The sequence below is a fragment of the Thrips palmi genome, unplaced genomic scaffold, assembly GCF_012932325.1.
Source record: "Thrips palmi isolate BJ-2018 unplaced genomic scaffold, TpBJ-2018v1 HiC_scaffold_17, whole genome shotgun sequence".
Lineage (NCBI taxonomy): Eukaryota > Metazoa > Arthropoda > Insecta > Thysanoptera > Thripidae > Thrips > Thrips palmi.
The window spans coordinates 12,117,542-12,143,748 of record NW_023144626.1 but is presented as its reverse complement, the minus strand read 5'-3'; the positions used below and the strand labels follow the sequence as shown (position 1 = coordinate 12,143,748).

At 43.3% G+C, this 26,207-nt stretch overlaps 2 protein-coding genes across 2 annotated transcripts in view; one reads left to right on the top strand and one right to left on the bottom strand.

The window, feature by feature from the left end:
• Positions 1-579: 579 nt before the first annotated feature.
• LOC117644071 (gustatory receptor for sugar taste 64f-like) overlaps positions 580-26,207 on the top strand; it is a 44,387-nt gene continuing 18,759 nt past the window's right edge. The window contains exon 1 of the mRNA XM_034383256.1: positions 580-765. Within this exon, the coding sequence (XP_034239147.1) occupies positions 580-765 (186 nt within the window). The remainder of the gene's footprint in view (positions 766-26,207) is intronic.
• Positions 13,147-24,189, bottom strand: LOC117643705 (lipase 3-like). The gene is made up of 9 exons (XM_034382757.1): positions 24,047-24,189; positions 23,159-23,265; positions 20,433-20,625; positions 18,166-18,280; positions 17,744-17,978; positions 16,141-16,284; positions 15,592-15,676; positions 13,853-13,998; positions 13,147-13,439 (listed from the first exon to the last, which is right to left on the bottom strand). Exons 1-9 carry the CDS (start codon positions 24,081-24,083, stop codon positions 13,290-13,292), a joined length of 1,212 nt encoding a protein of 403 aa, XP_034238648.1. The 5' UTR covers positions 24,084-24,189; the 3' UTR covers positions 13,147-13,289.

Here is a 26,207-nt window from a genome sequence, read left to right as displayed (position 1 = left end):
TAGGTACTCTACAAACTAAAGTGTGTTTAAAGTATGCGTCTGTAGACGCATACTTTAATGAGTACACATCTACAGATGCATACTCAGATGAGTACACGTCTGCAGATGCATACTTGGATGAGTTAGGTATGCGTTTGTAGGTGTGTACTCAGCCAAGTATGAATCTGTAGATGTGTACTCAGCTAAGTGTGCATCTGTAGATGTGTACTCACTTAAGTACGCATCTGTCGCATCTATAGGTGTGTACTTCCAAGTATGCATCTGTACACGCATAGAGTTTGTAGAGTACAGACGTTCCAGGCCAATTATTGGCTAGACCTGTTTCGTACATTCTTGTCTACCAGTGATGGGGGTGACAACAATGTCCTTAACGGGAGACTTGAAACCGTTTTAATGTGACAACCACAATGTTCTCAGTGGTGCGGATACGTTTGAGTCGAAGGCAATTCCATTCAACGTGAGGTCACGTGTAGTATTGTGGTGGACCATGATAATAAAACATAGCACTCGGAAACTGCGAGCTACGAAGTGGTCACTCTTTTCCTGAGTTCATGTTGTGTTTTTCGTTACTCCTTACCGATGCGTTGCATTCAGATGCTACCCGTGGCAGAGTATGGACCGTGGAACGCGGCGTTCGTCCCCTTGATGAACATTTTCTGCACGGTTGCCTGGAACTTCGGGGATCTGTTCGTCATTGTGCTCAGCCTTTCCTTGGTGGAGCGCTTCAGGCAGCTTAACCGCAACCTGCAAGCAGTCGAGAACAAGGTGGGGTACACTTCTTTATGTTCTGCACAGGTCTAAATGTATGCATGTGTTACGGTTAATGTCGACAGTCGGTTCATGTGGACAATCGCCGGTCAGTGTTGACATTGTCCGGGGAATGTCTTCCGGAGTTTTAAAATGACGACATTATAATAGGTTGATGATGACATTTGCCGCACAAGTTTCCGATAATGTTGTCAATGGTATGTGTGAAGGTGGTAGAGGGCTGTTAACATCACTTATTTGAGCACGGGTTGCTGTGATGGCATCGCGGGCACATACGGGCAAATGCGACTGGATCCGGAGCGCCTTGAGGTTTGTGCCCGAAACCCATTTGTGGACGAGCTCGGAAAAGCTAAACACGAGTAATAGAAGCCCGGAGCAGTGCGTGCAGCACTGGAAGATATGAACCATCTCGTGCCGGGTGAGCCTGGAGGTAGTTTGGGTTGCCTTAGGTACCGGGTGATACGGCTTGCTTAGGCAACCCAAACTACCTCCATGCTCACCCGGCACGAGATGGTTCATATCTTCCAGTGCTCCACGCACTGCTCCAGGCTTCTATTACTCGTGTTTAGCTTTTCCGAGCTCGTCCACGAATGGGTCTCGGGCACAAACCTCAAGGCGCTCCGGATGTAGCCGCATCTGTGTCCGTGCCTGCCCGCATCCGCCCGCGTCTGCCCGTACTTGCCCGCATTTGCCCGCATACGGGTTCGAGCCTCGACCCGCCTTCGGATGATGCGCCCGTACCTGCCCGTGCTGTGCCCAGATTTGCTCAGGCTGTGCCCGTAACGGGCGCGAAATCTTTTTGTCTGGGACGGCCGGCAGCTCGGCAGCCGCACCGGTTGTTCAAACATTTCTGCAAGCAATTGCATTTTTGGACTCCCTGCACCCCCTGAGGTCCGCCACAGCCTGCCAGTCGGCGAAGTGATGTTTTGATGTCACTTCACTACAAACCTAACTGCCTACTAAGTACACACTTATAAATGCATGCTTGCAAGTATACACTTACAAACGCATGCTTCACGCATGGAGTTATACGGCGTCAAGCATACGTTTGTAAGTGTGTACTTGCAAGGTTGCATTTGGAAGTGTGTACTTAGTAGACAGGTTTGGAGTGGAACTTTATCTATGTCCAATATGTTTTCCGGAGCCTTAGTGAACTGATTTCTAGCCATGAGTCCCTCGATGGTGCCGTCACTGTTGCCAACTCGGTATAGGTCGTCGTCCGTGACCTCAGTGACAACGGCTATAATATTTTTGGGATTTCCCTTGGCCCTGTCCACGTCTGGAACGGGGATAAAGACTGTCGCCAACAGACACTGGTGGAATGCTGCTGTTGGATTTAGCTAACTTCCTATCTGCCTGTCTCAGCAGTTTTCTTCTGCCATCTTGTTCCACTCGCCGTGGCCGCTAGCCTTTTGGATCTCGTACAGCTCTCGGTAGAGGTCTTCGTTTTTGACGTACCGTATTATCTTGTCGCGCGTTCACTGCAAATGCAAAGGCGATACTTAAGTACATTTTTTGGTGTTACAATTGAGTATCGCCCACAAACGGCATTACGGAAATGTATTGCCCTCTGAACGGCGATACACAGAAGTATCGCCAAAATTTGGTGATACCCTTGGGTATTGCCAAAACCGCGGCATTGAACTAAGGACTTGTCCCCTTGATTTGTTCAACGTTAAATGCCAAATCGTGGCCGAGGGGTCGACAACTCCCATATTACCTCATACGCAGAGCTTATATTACCTCTAAATTACCTTATATTACCGTATATTACCGTATATTACCCTATATTACCGTATATTACCTCTATATTACCACTATATTACCACTATATTACCACATATTTCTGTGATTTGCTTGTTTCTAACCTAAACTAACGTTAAACTTGCCGTACTGAACCTTGGTATCAAGGTGTTAAAGCTATTAGGCTTCTCCTTGCGACAGGAAGAAATTCGGATTTGATGTCCGTGTTCAATCTGACTTGAAGCTACGCGCCATACTTTTGTCAGATAGGTTGCATCGGGTTGCATACCTTTTATCTGACAGGGGGCGCTGTCATGAAACGAGGGTAAGGTCTGCATAATACCAAAATTCTAGCCAGAACTCCTGATTTTAGCCTTAGTCAAGGATACTGTGTCACGTTCTCATCTTCTTTTATCATATATTACCGTTGTTTTATTTCCGTATATTACCTTATATTACCCTATATTACTTATATTACCGGTAATATATACCACCTCGTACACGGCTCGAGGTAGTTGTCGACCCCTCGATCGTGGCAATACTCCGAAGTATCGCCAAATTTTGGCGATACTTTTGTGTATCGCCGGTTTGAAGGCAATACCTTTCCGTAAGGCCGTTTATTGGCGATACTCAATTGTATCGCCAAAAAAGGTACCAAAAGTATTGCCTTTGGCTTTGCAGTGATTCCAGCCATCGGTAGAATTAGGGTGTCCTTCCCCGCCATGTTGATTACAGCACATTTTGCCAGTCGCCACTTCTTTCACAATTTCGGTGTATTTTTCTTCGGTGAGGAAAGAACTTTTGTCCGCCCGCTTAGAATTTAAAACTTCGTTCGATTTTTCGTAGAATTTGTCTTGGTCGGGATACGGGAGGTCGATTGTGATTCGAAATTGCCTAAATGTAGTATTGGGAAAGTATTCCGGAAGTGAGTGGCGGCACCCCAGCAACGAGTATCACAACAATACCACTGTGCCAGCCACAGTGCCATGGCACAGATTATTGATACACTCTCAGCACGTTTCTGACTTTTTCCTCATTTATTACGTATTCGTATAAACAGCAATAATGCCTAGTATTTCCTAAGTAAGTATGAATCATTTCCTTTGTAAAATTATGTACACTGCAAGAAAAAGTGTGAATAGTACAACAAATGTACAACAAAAACTGTACAATGAAAGTACAACAGGGATTGTAGAAAGTACAACGAGAATTGTACAAACCACAACGAGGCCGGGACTGCCCAGCACTCGTCATGCCGGTTCCATTGTACTTTGTACAACAATTGTTGTACTTAGAAAGTACAATAAAAACCTGATAAAAAATTTGCCAGAAATTTGTGTACTTTTGTTGTGGTTATTTCCTGCAGTGTACAGAACGGAATTCCCAGTACATTATTTTATATTTCCTAAGTAGTCCTCTATAAAACGAAAAGTACGTGTTATGGTTGCTCAAATTACTTGCATAAGTACTGACAATATGAGCAAAAAGTCAATAACGTGCAGAGAGTGTAACATTATCCGAACCTGCACGGTGATTGTCGTCTTTAGCCGACGATGTTGGGGTTAATGTCGACATAATCACGAGTAAGGATTGCAAGTAGTACTTAATAGTATTTACAGTGTCTCACATTAGTGTTAGAGAGAAACCGTTACTTGGAGATAGTTACAGCCCCAAGCGTTTAACAGCGTATTAGAGATTGTTCGTCAAATTATGATTACAACATGTTTAACGGCTGTATTTGAGCCTCAAATTTTGGGGTAATGAAATTTAAATAGTTGAGCGATTCTCACGTTTCGGGGTAGTTTTGGCGTCTCTGATTTGCCGAAAGTGAGAAATATCCAATTCAGTTTTTCTGATTATTGGGGTCCTGGATGATACTAGAGTTATGGCAATGGTATTTATAGTAAAGACCTTGTACTACCTTCCTAAAAACATGAGCCATAAGGTATTCCCATACGTTTTAGTGGGTGTTTTGATCACGGAAATTACGTTATCACGGAAGTTACAAAGTGTGAAAATCGGCTTTAACGGCTGACTCGGGCTTGCTGTGGCTTAAAAGTCGTTCCAGGGTCAAATGATACTCTGAGCCCGACATTAAAGCGGAAAATTTTTTCACCTAGTGCTGCTGCAACATTGGGTAAAGGGTGCCACGGAAGTTACAGGTAATTGTTGATACACGCCATTTTATAATGCTCTAGCCCGCTTTGAGACCGTGTACAGCATCTTAGATTTCCGCGACCCATGCAATTATATCCCAGGGACTCCACTTTGATGGCTTGTGGTATGGAAAGTTAAAAGTTTGGCTTGGGGAGAAGTCCAGAGCTGCCTTTTCGAAATTTGTGTAGTGAAATTGAATATACGGAGGACATTTTTCGTTACAGCATAAGTACCTTTGAAAGAAGTCTGGCGTATTGGTCTTCGGTTGAAATCAGCTCGAGACATGCCAAGCTTCGAATCCCCATCGACAGTTGGCAGCATTTTCGAACCCCACCGCCACACTGGGGGCGGGAAGTTCGAGTATGTTCTCTTTGGACAATCACGGAAGTTACATTTGGGGTATTCTAAACGCTACGTAGACCAATCCAACGAACGTGAACTTTTCGAAATGTGTGCGTTTAGTGGGCAATGGCCCCCCCTAACATCAGAAACAAACCCCATGTCGATATCTGCGCTCGTTTGGGCACAGGAGTCAGAAGAAACGAAACTACCCCGAAACGTGAGAATCGCTCAGTTGTTGCCTCGAGAATACATACCGTGCACACTATGAGCCAGGTGACCCACTGATCCCAGGACAAATCGTTGCTATGCAATCTGCATAGAGCCTTGCGCGCGGGCGTGCCCCTGTCAGTCGGCGCACTGTTAAAAAAATTCTGAAAATTCAGACCGAAAGTGTCAGACTTGTCCGTCTGAATCTCGTTTTCAGACTGGAGTCCGAATATTTGGACCGCAGGTCTAAAAATACGGACCTTGTGGTCTGAAAACAATTTCAGACGCGGTGGTCTGAAAATTCAGACTTGGCAAGGTTTAATAATTTTCCCCGCGAGTCTGAAAGTAGAATTCAGCGTCCGGTCTTAATTTTCTGCCCGACTCGTCTGACTCCCGCCCTCTCTCTCCACATACGCTGCCTTAATCGGACTGCCCCTTACGAAGCACCTTGAGCCCCAGAGTAGCCCTCTTTATAGTGCTCTGGGAGCACCTTGACCAGCTAAGGTAGTAGGCCCGAAAGCGATCTAATTTGTCTCGGACTTGCCCGGCTGAGTCCGTTCGGCACCGAGCAGGGCCGAGCTCCGAGCCGAGCCCAGTGTGGCGGACTCAGGACTGCCGGTGCATTCTCGGAAAGTCCGGCGAGGCAGGGCCGGCTGGAGGCGCCCTCTGATTGGCTCGGCAAGGAGGGGAGCGTTAATCCGTCGGCAACTCGGAAAGTTTTGGCCGACCCGGCCCGGGCCCGGCGCCCTGCACGGCGCACGCAAAACGTCAGTCTCCAGCAGTCTTCCAAGGTGCACACATCGCGTATTACTTGCGTCAGGTCCACTCGCTCGGCGCGCTGAAGTAATCGACGGAAAGAAGTGCATTTTAGTTCGAAGTGTTTTCTGCTGATGACCCTTCTTGACGCTGTAGTGACTGCGCTCGCTGTGCGCATCTCCCGAAACTGAAGGGGCGGGCGGTGAGAGGGCGAGAGGTGTTCTAAGTTATTCGCCTCTCCCCGTTCACACTCGTCCCCAAAGTACCTTCATCGGATATTAGTTCAAACTTCTGGTTGGACGAATCTGATACGTTCACTTCGTGTGCACCGGTGCGTGTTGGATGTATGCTTGCCACAGTGAGTTTGTTACTACCAAGGTTTAAGTTGATTTTGCGATGATAAGCAAAGAAATTTATGGTTATGATGACTTAAGTGACCAAAGTCACTCTAAAAAAAATTATGAAATTTCATATCCAAAGGAGTCTAAAATTTCATAATCACGTTCTAAACCTCAATTTTTATAACCTTCGTATGAAATTTAAGATCGTGTTATGAAACCTAAGATTTGGGTTATGGATTTTAAGATTAACTGGTTATAAACTTTTAGAACAGAGTGACTTATAACTCCGGTTCTTAAAATCTAGATTTTCGCTTTGAAAGTTTATAACGCTAGCCGATTTTAGAGCAAGGTTCTGAAATTTTTAACCGTTTAGTCCTGCTGCCTAGTCCTTTATTCATGGTTAAATTAATAAAGAGGTGAAGTTTTCATTTTTATCGGCATGTGTTAACATTTTCCGAACCGCTAAGGTAGGGGTCCTAGGGGCGGTCTACAAACTGAAAAACGTACATTTTATGCACTAACTGGAGCAAGCACGCTTTTGCTAGCGTATGCCTACTACTTTTTAGTGCATACAGTTATTACATTAATGAGAGGTATGGAGAGCTGTCTGCTTCAGTTCGCGTGTACATGGCATGATGCACTAGTTAGTGCATGCTTGGCGGGCATGCGCTTGTTGGAGCGTACTTGCAGGCATGCTCCAGTTAATGCATGTTCAAAATTTGTGTGTAGTATTTCCCAAGAGGCTGCAAATCGCGTCCCTTGCAATGCCTGACCGGCCACCGTCCTCCGGGCCGAGCCGAGCCGAGCCGGCCGAGCCGAGCCGAGCCGAGCCGAGCCGAGCCGAGCCGGCCGAGCCGAGCCGCCCCGAGCCGAGCCGTAGGGTGCCGAGTCGGCAGCGCTGCCTCCACGGAAAATCACCGCTCGCCGGCCGGCCGGCCGAAGCTACCTGTGCCCGGCGAGGGGTCGCGTAATCCCTCGGCCACACGGGATTTCGGCGACACTGCGTCACTTTTAGTGTGTCTTTGTCTCCAGTGCTGTGCACATCGTATCCAGTTCGCGTCCGCGTCACCGCAAATTCGCGTCATCAATTTTGTTTCGCTGTACCGTTAGTGCGCGTGGTGCGTAGAGTGCAGTTAAAGTGTTGCTTGTGGTGCCGAACAGCCACCACTCGTGTTCAAGAGTTACAAGCTATTTTGGCGACCCTCGGAAAAAGGACGTGTTTTCGCCAAAAGCGGTGTTACTGAGTGCTGTTATTCCATCTTCTTAACTGTAGGGACGGGCGATGAACGTGTGGGTGGCGTATTATATCAATTCGCTTCTCCTCTTTCATCCTCGTCCCCAAAGTAGTTTCTGCGTGTCGACCGAGTTTCCCTAAAGTGCATCTGGATCTTATGCACTGCTGCGCCTCTGACTGTTAACAGCGTCGACTGCACTACAGTACAATGCTTATTTCCGTTGGCCAGCTGCAACGATTTGCGATAATACTGAGTGTGAAAAGAAATCATACCTTTCTTAGATTTCATCATTTGTAACATATTCATTAAGAAAGGGATAAAGGTTTTATTTATTATTATTTTTTATTTATACATCTTGTGGGCAGTAATGAAACTATTATCATGTTTCATAATATTGGTTGTAGAGATTCAGAACCAAATGTGAATTTTCAAAACCAATTGATTCTAAAAAATTAATAAACTAGTTCTTACATTTCATAAACCACTTCTGAAAGTTTAGAACAGCAAGTTATGAAATTTAAGAACTTTTTGGATATGAAATTTAAGATCCATTGTTCTACAAATAACTTCAAATCCAGATTATGAAATTTAAGAAGCATTTTTTTTAGAGTGGTGACTTTATAACTTTTTTTAAGATACTTGTCCAGATATCTCAATTCCTGGAGTAAAGTTCCTTTCAATTGCATTAACTCATGCACTAAGAGTTGTACACCACCTCATTTTAGTTTCTGAGTTATGGATGTTTACGTTAACTTTGAGTCGTTTCTCTCAAATTCTCCTCACAACAAAGGATTAGCTACCCAGTCTTCATATACTTGTAATTAAATCTATTTTTGCAAAAGAAATAGATGGTGTTGCTTTTTTTAAAAAATATCTCCCTAAGTTTTCCTGAAAAGCCAAAAACCAATAATAAGGCAAAATCTTTTAAATTTGAAGAAAAATAGAAGTGGGCATGGTAAGTTATCTTTTACAGCCTCTTCTGGACTTTTATTTTCAAATTTGACAACACTATCTTTTTCATATGCAAAAATAGACATAGCTGCCAGAATCTGAAGACTGGGTAGCTAATCCTTTGTCGTGAGAAGAATTTGGAGGAAACGACTAAAAGTTTACGTAAACCTCCATAACTCAGAAACTAATTTGAGTTGGAGTCCCCAACTTTGAGAATAAATTCATCTAATAGTGGTGGAATTTTGACCAGAAAATGAACTTCCTAAGACAAATATTTCTAGGACATGCAAGTTTTACTTGACAGTATCCTTAAGGTTACAAAATTGACTTTTACTAACCACAGCAATTTTCATCCTTCTTAAAGCATTGGTTGGATCAACTTTATTACCTCGCCCGCACTGCGCACAAAGAGGGAGGCGAGGGGTATGGGAGTGAACTGCTGAAAGCAAATTCAGACCAGGAAGACCTTTTTTAAGAAATAAGACATCTCAATTTTAAGCTCACCAAATTCCTAAATTTCAGAGTCCAGCGGTCTTAATACCAATTCAGACTTGAGGTCTTAATACATATTCAGACTAGTGGTCTGAATTCACAGGTCTGAATTTTCAGACCGCGTGTTTCTGAAAAAGTTGGTCTGAAAATTAGGAGTGCCTTTTGCGAAATTTTCTTCAGTTCATTTAGTCTGAATTTTCAGAATTTTTTTTTAACAGTGCGGGCGGGCGGAGGTGCGATCTGGGGTGGCATCTCCTCTAGTTAAGTGTCCCCCGTGCCCTCCCCGGCCGAGTTCCATTTTGGTTTGCGTTCAGACCCTTTTTTAAAAAAAACTTCGAGGAGGATCTCGGCAACGGATGCAGCCTCAGGTGCAGCTAGGAGGGCATGTAGGGGTATTTTTGGAATCGGGGCGACGAGAAAAAAAAAACAATGGTGCCAGTTTCGAGCGAATCGGAGAAGTTCGGACCTGGGTTCCAATCCCAGCGGGGTATTTTTTAACATTCTTTTTATTCGAGTTTTTGCATTGTTTCTGATGTTTTTAAGGCGCTTGCCCCCCTACCGGTCCCCGGCTACGGCTAAAGGAACTTATTTCGTGTATTGACAGAGAGTCTTTTTCGCGAATACTCCATGCATTTTCGTTCAGATAGTGTAGCCTTTTCCCGAGAGATGGCACCACAGTCAGGTACTTCCAAAAAATAAAAAGGTCCTCGTTCTGGGTGGAAAGCCCCATACTTGCCGTGCATTCTGGCCAGTGACGGACAGCGCGGTGCGTTTTGGCAGTGTCGATGGCCAGACAGTGCGGCGACAGTGCGGCGCGGCCGGTGCAGCCCGGGCCACGTCGTGCGCTCCAGCAGATGTCATTGTCCGTCTCTGTCTCACCCGCACAGTGCAAGCGAGACGGCCGAGGCGGGCATGGAGGGGGAAGCAGCGGCCGACTGGCAAGGCGCGCGGCTCACCCTGGAGTCCGACGCGCACCAGTTTCAAAATTTAAAATTTGAATGTGAGTTCTGAGTTGTGGCGGTTGGGTACTAACAATTTCCTTTTCCTTTTCCGGTCATTTTGATACCAGTTCAACAACGAATTGCAATCGGAGTTAAAATTACCCCTACGACCTTTAAATCCTCGCATCTGACAGCTTAGATGAAATGCCCTCGTAAAAAACTTTTATTAACATTTAATAAATTTTGATAAATTCTTAATTAATTTTTTATTAGGGGCTGTGTTTTAATTAATTTTATCACGGGTGCTTATTGACTTTAATTAATTTTAACAAGTACCGTTTATAAAAGGTTTTAAATGTTGATTAAAACTTGTTAACAAAGAGGGTTTAATAAACATTTATTAGCTTTTATTATCATTTTTAATAAAGACTTTATGTAGTTAATGTTAAGTGTGATTTCGCCAAAGGTTTCTTTGAAAAGTCCGGTGACAAACAAGAGTGTCGAGTCATATTCGTCGTTAAATCCTCTCTCGAGTAAGTAGGTGTTGCCATATGTTAAGGAACTTGGTGTTATCCCCTGCAAGATTTAATTAAGTTTAGTAAAAGTCTGTCCGCCGCTAGATGGCGCTGAGGTCTACTTTAGTCCCTTAGCTCGCGGTGTTGACTCACATCGCCACATGCACTAGTCGCGCAGGCTATTCACTCTCCTCCATCGCGCTCAAGGAAGTGTGATGTGATTTTTAGACTTGCCTCTGACACACAAGTGTTGGAGAATGGGTCGGCCATGGAGAATGCCGTCTCACACTCAAATAACAGATTTAAACACTTATTATCTTACTGGTATGCAACATTTTCATTAACGTGGGTAGGGATTTAATTAAATCATATGTGTTTTAATTAAACTACAGCTTAATAAAGCTCTAATTAGCGCTTATAAATTTAATTAAATATAATTAAAACTTATTATTTACATATTAAAAATAATTAAATTTCATTTCAGCCTGACCTATTAATTAGTCTATTCGTGTTCATAGATAGCTCTATTCTTGGCCACTAACAAGATTTAATTAGCATTTAACAAAATTTAATTAAAGTCAACTCTAATAAAAAATTAATTAATTACAAATTAATTATTTATTAAATTTAATATGCGCCTTTTTGCCAGGGTGTGACGCCCCTTTCCCCTAACGCGGCCCTTTTCGCCAAATTCTGGCCAGTGCCACGCGTTCAAATCGTGGGGAGCTCGTTCGTGGCCTGGCTGGATGGGACTCCGAGGCGGCCCGGCTCGCTGGGCAGGTCCTCGTCTGCTGCTCCGGCTTAGCGCGGGGGGAGCGGGGGAGGGGGGAGGCGGCACAGACAATGCCCGGCTGCAGGTCAGCTGTCAATCATAAATGCGTCGCGCCGCACCGACCGGCCTGCACGGAGTTACAATACCTGCCACCGCGCCACCTTCCAGAGCGCTGCCAGACGACCGCCAAATTCAAAAGGAGGAAAAGAACGGCGAAGTCGTCATGTTTTCTTGCAACGTTCTCTCAAAAAGTACGAACAGCAGAACAAATCGGAAGGCAGATTTGTAAAGGGGATAGAGAGGCGCGTTCAATGGTTTCCTGACTTTCCAAAACTTTTGTGATCATGTCGCTAAAATTTGGAGTTTACCATTTTCGGTGGCCTTTTTGGACCAAAAAATATTTGCGCACCACTTTTAGCTGGAAACCATTGAATAGGCACACATTTTATCTTTTAGAATCCGTAGTCAGATTTGATCTAAGTCTCTTCCTTCGGCCGTGAACGTTGCAAGAGTAGACCTAAATTTCGTACTTTTGAAGGTTCAAAATCATGGTTCAAAATTGAACCACCTAAATAAAAATTTAGGGAGTGCATCATGATTGTGTTCCAAACAAGTGTACCAAATTTGAGCCCAATCCGATGACTTGAAATTAGGGGGGCAATCGCCTTAAGGGTGCTGATGGCGAAAACGACATTAATTTTAACCACAGACTCAGGTTTAAATCCCGTCAGGGTCAAACATAGGCGAAATTCGTACGTTTCTTAATGTACGGGACGGGACAAAGTTGCCGATGTGCATCGCTACTTTTCCTGTTATCTTCTACGGGGTAGTATGGGCTCATTCCAAAGATTGTATTGGAAAACTGAGTCCTTTGTCCCGTGGCCTGCACCGCCGCGCCGTGCCCGTTGGAATGCGAGCACCCGGTGCCTCTGCGCTGAAGCGGGGAGGAATTGTCAATGTTGCGCGCAGGCCGTCGCGCGCGAGGAGGGAGTGCCATTGTTTATGCCCGCTAGCGCTGTACCGGGGAGTGCTTGTTGAATTCCGCGCAGGCTGCGCCGCACCACTGACGCACCAGCCCGCCCCGGCAGCCAGCCCCTATTACTATATTGTTAGGATACGCACTTCGTTTTTGGACTCTCGTAAAAGGTAGCTGACACCTTTATGTGTCTTGTAGTTTTAGGTATGTTTTTAAGTAAAGGTACCATCTGCTAAAAATGCGAGAGTAGAACATGCGTCTTTCGGAAAAGCAATTGAGTTCAGATGGATCTCGTATCGAGAACATTGCGCTCGAACCGAGTACATCTCGGGATCGAATTTTCTGAGAGCGAATTGCTCTCGTATCGAGTGAGAGCAAAAAGTTCTTCTTTCGAGAGTAAGTGTTGCTCTCGTGCTGAAAAATAATTTTTGTGGGTGTAGGGAAGGGAGACGATTGCCGACATTCACCTGATGTTCAGCCCAGTCTTACGTTTTATATTGGAAGGGGAAATAAAAGGGCGATTTATTGGGTCAACCACTGGCCATCTTTGGGTACACGGGGGTTTCTACTGATATGAGATTTCCACGGATTTTGTGGAGATTTCGTCTGGTAAGTTTTTACAAACTTTTATGTGATTTCACAAAATCAGGCAGGGTTCGCCAACTTAACGAAAATGGCTTTGACATTTTCAAAGATATTTCTTCAGTGCGCGGTCCTATTGATCCAGGACTTTCTTTGCAAGACGGTAAACTGCATTCCTGAATTTCGCTCCCTACAAGCACATTCACCTATTTCGACTCCTTGGCCCCAATTTCAAATTACGTTACATTTTTATTTCGTCACGTTATTTTTGTCTTGAAATTCAAAATTGGGGTCAAGGAGTCGAAAAAGGTGATAGTGTTTGAAGGGAACGAAATTCAGGAATGCTGTTATTTAAGATGGCAGACCAGTGAAAATTTTCTCTGATATTTAATGAGATTTTTCAGTTGAATGTCCGACGATTTCATCGAAATTTCCGACGATTTCATTGAGTTTTCTCGGGATATTTCTCGAGCGGCTGGCCCCTTGGATTTATTACTGACGCCGAACTAGACTAAACAGAGTCCTCGACCACAGCCTTCACGAGAGGTTCATACAGTGACTCTCGCGCATTTCGACCAAACATGACGTCAACGTGTGTCAGGCCAGCGACTTTGACGGCGCGCTTGACATTCGGGAGATCTTCAATTAACTGCTCGGCACTCTGGAAACAAAGAGATCAGTGCAAGTATTAGAGTGACGTACCCAGGAGAACAGAAACGCTTCTGTAAATTTTCTCGCTCTCTTGAGAGCGATATCTGCTTTCCACACTTGCTGAGATCGTTATTTTTAAAAGCCGCACCTCATTTAGGTGTAAATTTGGAAACATTGATCTTTCCGAGTGAGAGGTCCTAATCTGAAGGTCCTAATCTGAAGGTCCTAATCTTAAGACCTGTCCCACTCTGAATCTTACTCTGTCAAACCAAGTGTGCAACTGCCTAACACTTGTATGTTCAACTCCAGTCTCACACATACGTCGTACAAGTGTGCCAGCAGTTCTCCTATTGTAAGTCCAACTCACCATTTCTACCCTTGAAAGTGTTTAAGGTGCGGGGCACACGTGTCAAAACGAATTACCTTAACTCCTACAAGAATGTCGTCAGCCCCGTAAAACACTGAGGTGGGAACAGTTGCACTGCTGAGGGGATAACTTGGTGGCGTGATAGACCCGTAGACTTGAAGGTTGGTTAATATGCCGTTGTCAAACTGCCGAAACCATCGTTCTGAAAGCAATTATAAAAATACGATTTCAAGAAATCCTAGGAGTCACGAAGTCAATATGGTTATTGTGTAGGAGTGTGGAGAGAGGAAAAAAGCTGTGTAAAAGGGGTAGGGGATGGTTTGGGTACGAATGGCAGCGGTACCAATGTGGTCGATGTGGCACCCGTCAAAATTTAAACTTGGTAACAAAAAGAAATCAAAATGCCGTAAAATTCGAAAATTCCAATGCTAATGTATTCCACAGTGGAACATCTTTGAAGTCAATCATTATTAAAATGTTCGTGGGGGAAAGGAGGCAGTAAATTAATTTTCGCGGGTCATCAACAATCTTCTCGGCGTCTGCGCCCTTGCAAAAATAGCGAAGCCGAAAACACGAGTAGTCGCGCATTAAAACTGCCCCTCCATTGTTGCTGACGTTGAATTGTTTGGCTTGTTTCAAAAGGCTACGGTTCTCTAGTCATGTTTTCTTCAATTCTGTGTTATAGTTGTCACTCACAACGTAACAACACCATGACGGTTGGTTTGACAAACTTTACAAACTCAGGAGGGATGGTTTCGAATCGTAGGTGAGTCTTGTTCGAGGAACATGAGCACTGAAAGTCGCGAGGTGGAGCGATGTGGTCATCGTGCTAACTGAATGAAAAGAACCATCAAACAAAAACTAGAGCTAAGACAAATGTAAGAAATACAATTTTGTTTTATTGATTCAGTAAAAAGTTGATAAATGAAAAAATTGTTCTATTCTTTCAATATTTTTAAATCTTTTCTTCAACATGTGTCCTCAAAATATATTCAGATATATGTCATAATTTGTACAGATTAATTTTGTGGTAGAAAATACACATTGAAAATGAAACAAACACAAAACTCACAATGAGTGTAGGTTTCCATGTTGGTAAGACTGTGTACTGTTCCGCGCATGAGCAAAGACATTCCCATTAAAAATTTTCATCAGGCAGTGCCAACGAAAAGACTGCGTTCAAAAAACCCTCTTGTGCTATTGTTACATCTGTTCTATCACGGTCGCAGAAAGTTTTTTATTCGAACGTCCTTTTTCAAAGAAGCGACCGTTTTTGGGGTAACCTGTACACAAGCGAAAAGGAGCCATGCTATTGGTTGGGTTTGGCTCGGCTCCCCCCTCTCTCTTCCCTTTTCGTTGACGAGTCGAGCTTTGCTATGGAAACCGTGATTTTGACGGCAATTTTCTCAAAATTTATCACTAAGATTTCAACCATATTCCAGAATTGAAATCACGTCTCAGAATTGTACCAGTTTGCAAAATCTCATCAAAATCGTACAGAGAGGTTTTGACTTGCATAAGGGGCCACGCGATCAAATCCCAGCGAGGCTGAATCCTGGGGGATACTATAAGGCTACTTCGTGCCTAAAAAGCAAGTCTTAAACGATTTCAATGCCTTTGGTGTGTGTTGCAATGGGGGATAGGGGACGTCTATGGAGAGGCGCAACGCGAGGTGCATCTGGTCCTAGTCAGCCGAATATGCGTCGCATTTAGCGCCCACTCTCCTGAACTCAATAACATTTTCAAGACCTCAAAAGGAAAAATTCTAGTACCAATTACCTTTTTATAGGTTTACCTTTGTATTGGCCCTGGCTGTAATGCAGGAGTGTCTTGGCTGATGTCGCATCTGGGAAGTACTGATAGTTGAACTTGACTTGTTCCTGAAATGATAAAACAATAATGTTTGGTATCAATGAATATTCAAGTATAAGGCCGTTTTTGTTTCTCTAAACATTAAAGCTTTCTGCACTGGAATACTTATGTGACATGCGTGTCGCAATTGAAAGTGTTACGCCTGAAAATGTTGAATTATGAAGTGTGACCGCAGTTTTGGTCCTTATACCCTGGAGCTGGCGTCGCATCATATCGTGTGACCTAAATTTCGGTCGCATGACTGGTCAAACCAATTGACATGACTTACGCCACGTTTGTTTTTCCAGTGTGCCTAAGTCATGCATAAACATGATGCATAAATTATCATGCTAAACTTTGTGAATATGACTCTTGCATAACGGGTCTTTGTTCGACTTATTTTTGTATAAAAATTTGTGCACATAATGCTATGTTTTCTTATATTCCTTTAAAACTGTGGAAAGTGGTCTTACGCGAAGACGTTGTTGCTTACCTCTGACTGATCTGGTGCACGAGTCCCCAGCAGAGCTGCGCAGACTGCGTCAGTCAGTTGGCCGGAGCATACTTCCTCAAGAAGTTTACGTACCACCGGATTTTCGAAACTTAGCCCACCAGGTGTCAGCAGATAGTCTAATGCCTGGCCAGATCATAGAAAAATAATTGAAAGTAAACATTATTGTACGATATGATTTGACCCAGGAACCGGAAGAAGGGAATAACTGGCCTTATCCTCAATTTGAGTTTTTATTTTATTATTGTGTCTCAGAATGGTTAACATCATCACACCAAATTATTTGACTGAATTCCAAGCAGTTTAGGAGAAAATCCACATGGGAAAGGGTTTAACTCAACTTAACCCCTTTTACGGTCTAAATTTCATTGGAAAATGGAGATAACTCAAGCGAAGTCCACATGAGTCCGTTTGATAAATTGGCAAAAGGATATAACTCAATTTGTATTTTTATGAATCTAGTGTAAAAAGAATCAACTCACCCCCCCCCCCTCAATTTTGAATTTCAATTTGAAAAAAAAGAGCTAAGTCCAAAAAATACACCACAGTAACATACACATTATGCAGACTATTGTTCCACTTGACTTGTCTCCAAATTCCTCTTTGTTTAGGAAATAGAAAGTGAGCTGGCTCTGTTTTCCATTAGCGGAAAGTGATAAGTCGCAGAAATCCTTAAACTTTTGATTGTTTTTTCTTCAAAATTTTACTAATGCTTTTTGAAATTATTTACATCTGCAACATTCATTTGTTTTGTTTTAGTTTTCCCCGCTAACAGTTTTTGGTTTCTCCTGTATAGTGGCCAAAATTTAGTTATCCCCTTCTTCCGCTTCCTGGATCAATTTGGTTGTTGATTTCTGGACAGTGGAGCATCTAGACTGAATCCGAATAAGCCTCTCTGACGTGTCTTTAGCGTCATTCTACCTCACATGGAGACAAGGCCTTCGGGCCTGGTCAGCGAACCTGTCCAATATTTTGTGGGGGAGTCCACTATAATTGTAAAAATAACATTTAGCGCCTGAGCTGACTAGCGCTCAAAGAACATTAAAAAGTGTTGTCAACTGAAATGACTCAAAATATGTCGTATCTGGTATTTTTAAAAGCGCTGAATTGCTCATGTTCAATAAAATGACTAAAAGAGTCATACGCATTCCTTAAAAATGTTGGTAGGATGACTTTCAGGGCGATCTTAATCTATTTCTCTCTAAGACACACAAGACCAGGGAGCGAGTTCTTCGCTTTTCACACTGGAAAAACTAATGTGACGTTATGTAATGCACTCCTGGTTGAAACGCTCTTTCTTGGTGAAAACGTTTTGTTGCTGCACTTTGCGCCATGCAGGGACATAAAGAGGCATGCCGCACGACAAAACGTTCTCTGTCCAGAGAGTGCATAAGAAACGTTTTCTGGGGAGAGTGCGTCAAGAAACGTGGCACACATCACACTAGTTTTTCCAGTGCAGCATCTTGCCTACTCACAAGGTGTACCAAACATTGTATAGCTGTATAGTGTATAATGTCCGGAGACAGCGGATCCCATGCACAAGGATTTGAGATCCTTTAGGTTTCAGGCATACTTCTACTCTTACCCCGAGTACAGGGAACGACCTGACGAGGGGGCTGGTGGAGTAAGTCAGGTAGACGGCAGGTGCCACCAGATATGCGTGGCTCACACGGTCCCGGTAGGCCTGCAGTTGGGTTGTGGCCACGAGGAACATGGCGGCCCCCATGGAGTAGCCGACAAACTGCAGTTTAGGTCTTTGTGTGTGCTCAAGGACGTAGTCGATTAGCGCTGGGACATCATACAGCCCTTGTTCGTGGAAGCTGAAAGTAAAGCAGAGTCAACAAGAAGCAAGGGTCGTTATGCTCATCGCTCATCTCATGTGCATCGTGCCCATTTGCAGTTTCAATTGATTTCATAGTTAAAAATTAACCATTATGATAGAACTGACAAAATTGAAATTTTTGCACACTGAAAAAAGTCTTGTCAGAGCAATCACCTGACTCATACCTATAATCCCAGTAATCTCGTGAGGTGTTGGTGAGTGAAGTGTGCGTGCGGGCGTATCTTACTCCACGGCCGGCAGCAACCCAAACGTCAAAGCCCTCATTCGCAAGAAGGTACGCTGTTGGAACCCAATGCTGAATTTTAGTAGAATTCGTACACACTGCGCTACTGTGCTCAAAGGAATGCGGTGTGTGCGCAAACAACTGGAGACCGGACTTTGCGTAGCATGAACGAATGCAAAACACATAAGCCTAGCCTTTGTGCAAGCCTTCACTGCAAATGCAACGGCGATACTTAAGTACATTTTTTGGCGATACAATTGAGTATCGCCAATAAACGGCCTTACGGAAAAGTAATGACTTCAGAACGGCGATACCAAAAAGTATCGCCAAAATTTGGCAATACTTTTGGATATTGCCAAAACCACGGCATTAAACCAAGGTCTTGCCCCTTGATTTGTTCGACGTTTATTGCCAAATCGTGGCAATGCTCCAAAGTATCGCCAAATTTTGGCGATACTTTTGTGTATTGCCGCTTTGAAGGCAATACTTTTCCGTAAGGCCGTTTATTGGCGATACTCAATTGTATCGCCAAAAAAGGTACTAAAAGTATTGCCTTTGGATTTACAGTGTTGCAAGGGTAGCTTAACACATCGAAGTTCGTATAGCAGGAGTGGAAGACATCCTATACCACGCTGTTTGGTCTGTGGCATCGATTTGCTTACTTTCCCAAGACTCCCCTAAAACTATATTCGTAGATTTACGATTTCATTTTCTGAAATTTGTTATTTACTTATGATGTGAATTTACGGTCAGTCACTCTTAAAACCCTTGAGAAGTAGACAAGTAACGTTAAAATATAGAAAAGGTCTTTTAAAATTCTAATTTTCTCACAACTATATTGTTTAATGCACAATAAAAACGGTTCCTGGTTTTCCCAGAAAGTCCCTGGAAATCGCCTATGCCTTCACTATTGGTTTCCTGGGAAAACTAGGTTCCGTTTTAACTGTGTGGTGCAAAAATCCCTTGCGCATTGGTGCTGAAATTGGTGTTACGAAAAGAGGGTATCATGCAGTAAAGTGTGCTCCATAAATCCCACATTTCTTTGCATATTCTAAGAGAGGAAAAAATATACAGGTTAAGCCATTTCCCAAAGAACAGAAAAAAGTCACATTGACATCAAGTGACTAGAAAATGTCAAAATTTAGGCACCCTCCTGAATGATGACATCAGGATGATGTAAATTTAACTCACTACAACTACAAGCAAAATAACTAAAATTGCATTATTTCTTTTAATATATCTCACGCCATTCGGTGAAGGGCTGAACTGACGACGAAACAATGAAGTTAAGATTGTGAAGCACACGAAGTCACGATGACGTCCATTTGATGTCACCCACGAACGCATGCCACGCGCATTGCCTCTTAGTTAGCAGCTACGGTGAAGAATTCAGAATTTTCTTCTTATTCTTTTGCCTATATTGCGTTCGGATGATGATTTGGATAAATTCTTTCAACTCGTTTTAGACTTGTGCTGTCTAACGTTTTCAATATCCTGGTCTTAATTTTCAGAATCAGTTAGCTAAAGAGAACCAGACACACACGGTTTGACTCTTCACTTCAAAACCTTTACATGAAAAATCACGTACACGGTTTTCTGGGTGTAGGTCCTATAGGACGAAAGGTATATCTTCGTTTTTCCAGTGTGGAACTTTGTCTGGTATCGAAAAGAAGTCTAATTTCTCCGAAGGATCTGATCAAGGCAAAATTGTACTATCCTCATCCCGTAGCACCTTTTGCGAACTTTTCCGGGCGAATTAGTTGCGGAATCACTCTTTCATTTTTCTCGCCTTGCACTGTGCGAAAAAACTACAGTAAATCCTGTAACGACTAGTACATCTGCCACTGTTGTTCAAAGTACAGGATTTACTGTACTCTTTTAACAGGATCTACTGTATTTCTACGGGATTGACAGTGCAACAGAGGTGCAGTACGGAAAATCTTGTACAAATTACAGTAAATCCTGTAGCCAGGTACAGTAAATCCTGTGTTCTGAACTACAGTAAATCGTGGCAAAAAATAACCAGGATTCACTGTGGTTTTTTCGCACAGTGTGCATTTTATGGAGTTCTTAAGTAGTCACTGACGATTTTTTTCGTCCTGCACTTGCAAGTGGCAAACTGTTCCACACACAGATAAAGCAGAGTGCTTCCGCCATAAATTTGAATCACCTCTCACAAAAGGGTTTAGATTATACTTTGCAACTTACGCATAGATTTGTCATTGTTAAGAAACCATGTTGCGGCGTTGCACAAAATTCCTGGAACTAAGAGAACTGCGGGGCGTGAATTGGTTTCCTCGGTATCGTTGGCAGGAAGTCTGAAGAGATCAAGGATAAAGCCATCTTCAGTGGTCACTGAATGACGCTCAGTTGAGAAACCGTGTAGCTGAGCAATGACATCCTGGGAAGCAAAATTAAACTTTTAGTTGTGTTTAATCATCAAAATACCTCTCACTTAAAATATCAGTGATTGATACCCCTCACTGCAAGTCAAGATAGTCAAAGTTTTGTAAAATTTACGTGGAGGAAGCCTCAAACACTGATTTCTGCCACACTGTAAAATAAAACCAACAGTAGTGAAAACAGTAAACCGTCAATACCGTCATAGTCCTTGGAAAGACACGGTAAAGGTACGACGATTCAACGTCCCGTAGCATACAATTTACAATAGAATTACGGTTTATTATTGTGTTAACAAATAACAGGTTTTAACTGTTTTGACAACGGTAAATTTTTAAACAGTGCACCTTCCTTTCACGCACCTTCCGCACACTGTGAATGCTACGGCCTCTTTGAATGCGGAGTTCGGCATACTTCTAGGTGAAAATACCAATTAACACTCTAAATGACAAGAGCCATTTTTTATCCATTGCAAAAGTGACTTCTGTGAGCACATCCTGAAAGATGCATATAATAATAGCCTGAAACGTGAAAAATTGTATCTCACCCCTGGACGAAAATAAAATTTGTCCTGTGGCAGATGCAATTTTGTTACGTTTCAGGCTGAATTTTTGCATCTTTCAGGATGTGCTCTCAAGAGTCACTTGCAGTGGACTGAAATTGCCCTTCGTCATTGAGAAAGCAGAAGAATGACGAAATTTTGGTATGCATACAAAGAGGCCGTAGCATTTACAGTGTACAGAAATGCGATAAGTATGATGAACTCACAGACCGCCTTAAGGAATATAAGAGCACTAACTTCCTCAGTCCACACTCTCCATGGGAGCGGGCAATATTGCATCCAGCGCAGTTGGGTCTTTACGCACATCCAGAGTAGATTCAAACTTGTCTCCAATCTAGGAACATAATAGCCTATTTTGAGCGTTGACTGGAGATAATTTGGCATGCAGTATAGAAGTGCACAAAGACACAACTAGGCTGTATACAATTTTGTCCTTTCCCACTTAGAGTTCACTCTTCTTTCGCCTTCTCTCTCCCTTTTCTTCTTTTGCGGTTTTGGGAGAGTGACAGAGAGAGACACACAGCGGGCAGTGGAGGGAGAGGCCGGAGCCTCTGAACTTCACTTCCTAATCGCATTCGTAGCTTACGAACGAAAAGTCGTGCGCACACTAAATGCTTATGGACTTTATGTCGCTTTATGTCCATAACTATGGCCGTATTTGTGCATACTGAAGTTATGTACAAATTTGTACATAAATTAGGTACAATTTTTTACATACTTAAGCACAATATGGAAATATTGTTCCTAATTTATGTACAAATTTGTACATAAGTTCTGTATGTACAAAAACGGCCATAGCTATGGACAATAAACTACATAAGACATTTAGTGTGCGGCCGTGATTCAAATTTGGTTCAACTAATAGTCATCTCTTTTAACATATACTCTGCCAATCCAATTGTGAGACAGTTTCACACTTGTAGTTGTGAGACATTTTGTCTCACGCTTAGAACACTGTAAAAAATTCCGTACTTACGCACGGAAATGGAACAGAAAAATATAGAACGGAGGTACGGAGAAAAGTACGGGACGTTCCGTACTTGCCAACTACGGAACGTTCCGTTCTTTTTTCCCGTACCCATTTACATGGGTTCATATGGAGAAAGTACGGAACGTTCCGTACTTTTCTCCGTACCTCCGTACTATATTTCTGTACCATTTCCGTTCAAAAGTACGGAATTTTTTGCAGTGAAAATGGTGGCAGTTTCAAAGGGAGTGGTCTGATTCCGCACCGCAAACGAAAAATGTTTACTGAAAGAGGGCAGAACTGTTTGCCGACTGCCGAGCAAGAATTTCAATAGGGTACTTTCGTAGATCCCTGTACCGGAAGCACACAGACGCCATGTTGGCGGAAGTAGATCCAAACTTGACATGGGAAAGAGACGTTCGTCGATCGTATCGGCCACACTTGAACATAAACAGTTGTTTGATACTTGTTAGCAGTGCACATGTGTTTCGCGAGCAATATTTGTACAGCTCGGCTATAGGTTTGGATCCGAAGATAGGTTAGTTTCCGGCCAATTTGGCGTCTGCTGGTCTGCTTGCTTCCGGTTCAGGATTCTACGAAAGTACCCTATTCAATAAAGGTGCGATTTAAGTTTTCAGTGGTTGGTAGAATGACGGCCTCCTCTAAACTTACATTTTAGATTAGCAAGAAAAACACAAGAAATGACACATTTTTGCGAAAAATGTTACTGCGTTTATGGACACTGAACTTGTGCGGTACCAACACGTCAATTTTAGAAATGACACCAATAGTTACGCCTAAGTACAAAATTTTACAACCGTTCTGCGTTATTTTGATTGTAGTCTTTGACAGTCTCTAAACCAGAAAAGTTTGGTGGAACTTTTTTCCGTTAACTTACAATTTTTTCAGTGTACATTCACACCTTTATGGACACGGAAAGCCTCTTTTTCATCGCTTTGCTATCGTTCAGCCAATGATGTAAGCTTATGTGGCATGTAACATTACCGGTGGAGACCCACGGACGCCGGTCTCGTCGATATCAGCATTAATGTCTTGCGGGAAATGAAGAAGGATTGCCGCTATACAGCTCCAGTGGAGAACGCCATGCAGAACTGTCGAAGAATGCAAAATTTACGCCACACAGTAAAAACAAATATTCGCCAGCCTGCTTGTTTTCTCTGGCGGTGATTCTCCGTTAGCATTTGAAGCTCGTCAACCCTATGTTTTCTATTTCCCTCAGCGCCCTAAAAATAGAGGTATCCCAACGTTACTGATATTTTAAATGTTTTTCATACAATTAGCAGTGATAAAAAGGAAAACGCAATTCCTTTAAATTATCGTATCTGTGGCAGCAATGAAAAAACATCGCGCCAAATATGCAATTGGTTTTTTACGATATGGCCGGTTTTGGCCGAGATTATCACATCTTGATGTGATAAAGACATAACATTCGTTCGAGCAACAGAATATTTATGCCACTTGCGATGCAATAACTTTTACATTGCAATAACAATGCAACAAAAATTGTATTGCTTTCGAAATGAGCTCATTATCACACTGAGGATAACAGTGATCTTGCGGTTTAAAGTGCAAGACGAGAGTTTTGCAGTTTAAACTGTCATGTAGTAGTTTTGATGAGTGTTCGGCAATCAACATTTATCGCCAAATTTCGGCAATGGCTGTTAAATTTCCACGTTTCAGAATGACAGATTCGCCTATTTTGGTATTATTATTACTTTGACACGATAAACGAAGCCGACTCATTGCCTCTTGAGACAGTGAAAAACTGACTCTTGCCACTGGAGACGCAATAAAAATCGCTTATCCCTAAAGCCTGTCATTGCCGCAAGGTCTTACTTTCACTGTCATTTGAAAAACAATGGTGTCACATACCTGCCGTATTTCGACGGACAGTCGGTCTGGTATTCATCTTAGATACAAAAAACCAACCTCAGCCTGAGAACGCCTGACTCACACCTGCATCGCTCTAGGTTACTTACGTTCTTTGAGGCCTTATGAAACAGCAGTGTTCGCGGACATTGCAGAGACAGACATCTGAACCAACAACACCTGTCCAAACACATGGCATTACTCTACTTGGAAGGGAGTTGTTTTCTGCAAAAAGGTCGCTTTTGTTCTTGCTTTTGTTTCCACACCTTGAAATACCTTAATCGAAACCCATTCGAAAAGACTTCTTTCGGGTTCCATGACCATTCTCAGAGCAGAGCAATCCCGTCTACTGAGGAAGCTGTGGTGTTCCATGACATCACTGGGGCAGCCTCCGGTTCTACCAACGCAACTGCGCGACACACGTTAAGGGGGGAGGGGGCATAACCTGTTGATTCAAGTCATGCGAAGTAATTCAAAAACTGAAAATTAAAAGAACACGTGACCATAAAAATGTGAATTCAGTGTTCGAACACTCATTGCATAACAAGCGTTACAGATCAAAAATCGAGCTGATCGGACAATTCCTTACTTAGAACCTAACCTCTATAATCTACAAATCGAAGAGCGTACATTGTATGCTTTAACTAGAGCATGCCTGCTAGTAGCACGCTCTAGCTAGCGCATGCCTGGCAAGCAAGCACTTAGAAGTGCATACATGCCATGTGAGCAGTTCTCGCGAAATGGTTAATTTTGGGCCCTGAAACTTTTTGAAAAAAAGTTCAATTGAAACCGGGTTTTTTGCATTTATCTTGTTAAGAACATCACTAGGGATCATGGATTCATCGGGGCGAGCTATCACCCCAATAATATAGGAAATATCGCAATTTTAATTTTTTTGCCGTCCACGGAAATTACACAGCCTCAGAAACTGTCCACGGAAATTACATTTTAATGGGCCCTTAGAATAGGTGCGATACGAACGCAAACGCCTCGCAGTTTAGGCAGCTCCCTGCACATCTGTGTATTCTGGTTCCATGTTGCGTACCTCACAATAAAATTTCGGGCTAGACCACAATTTGATCGTATGCCGTTTCGGGCCCGACACATGCCCGCGTGCACTGCCAAACGGGACACGGCCGTCCTTACTGGGGTGCCACGTTATACTGGCGGAGAAGAACCTCGTGCGGCTACAAGGTCCCACTCGTAGTGTGACCAGTATGAGACGAGGTGTACATTCCCCCCCCCCCCCCCCCATGGGGGGGCACCCTAGTACAGCCTCTTTGAGCAGGACTGGGTCCGGTGTCCACCTCTCCCGGCTTAATTCCCTTGTCTCGGGAACAACTGTGAATTCATTTTCTTCTGACCACGGTTGCATAGTGTTTACCTCCCAGGCGGTACCTCTCACACTTGGCAAATGATGGGCCCTAGAGTGGACAACGGAGGAAAGTTTCTCTTGATCAGTTCCTGCGTGTCTATGTTCGGAAAATATTAAATAATGGGTGCGATCAGTTGAGGAAAAGTTGATCGGCGGGTCGAGACAGCGGCCCGCTCGCGGTGCGGTCTATTTAGCCCTCCTGGAAGCATATCTGGCACCCACGTTTACTAACCTATTCGGAAAGATTTCTTTTTGAGTTTGAGGAACAGATTGCTGCAATTTATTTGATAAACTGGGTCTTAGCATTCGAACGGAAAGCTTAGGAAAAACGTCATGTTGCTTAACATATCGGTCAGGTTAAGTCCACCGCAAGTCTTAAATGGTCAGGTAGATCCCAAAATACAGCGAGCCTATTTTTCGCAAGACATTAAGCTTTCGGTTAAGCTTTCCGATCTGAATAATCAACGTTGAACGGTTTCACTGACTCGCAGTCACAACTGTCAAGGCAGTATGCCGGCCGCGCCGAACAAAGCAGCATAAAACCGCTTGGTTGTCCAGAAAATACATTGTTTGACCAATCTGATGAGTGGAGTCGAAAGCTTAGACTCTTGCAAAAAGTCGGCTCGCTGCTCGTTTGGGTCCATTTTGTGACTTGCGGCGGGTTTAACCTGATGGATGTTGTGTTAAACTACGCCACGACTTTCCTCAGCTTGCCTTCCCATTCCCCATGCCCATTTCCCTCCAGGATGGCATTCCCTCCATAAGAGAGGTTTAAAACAGAAAAATATC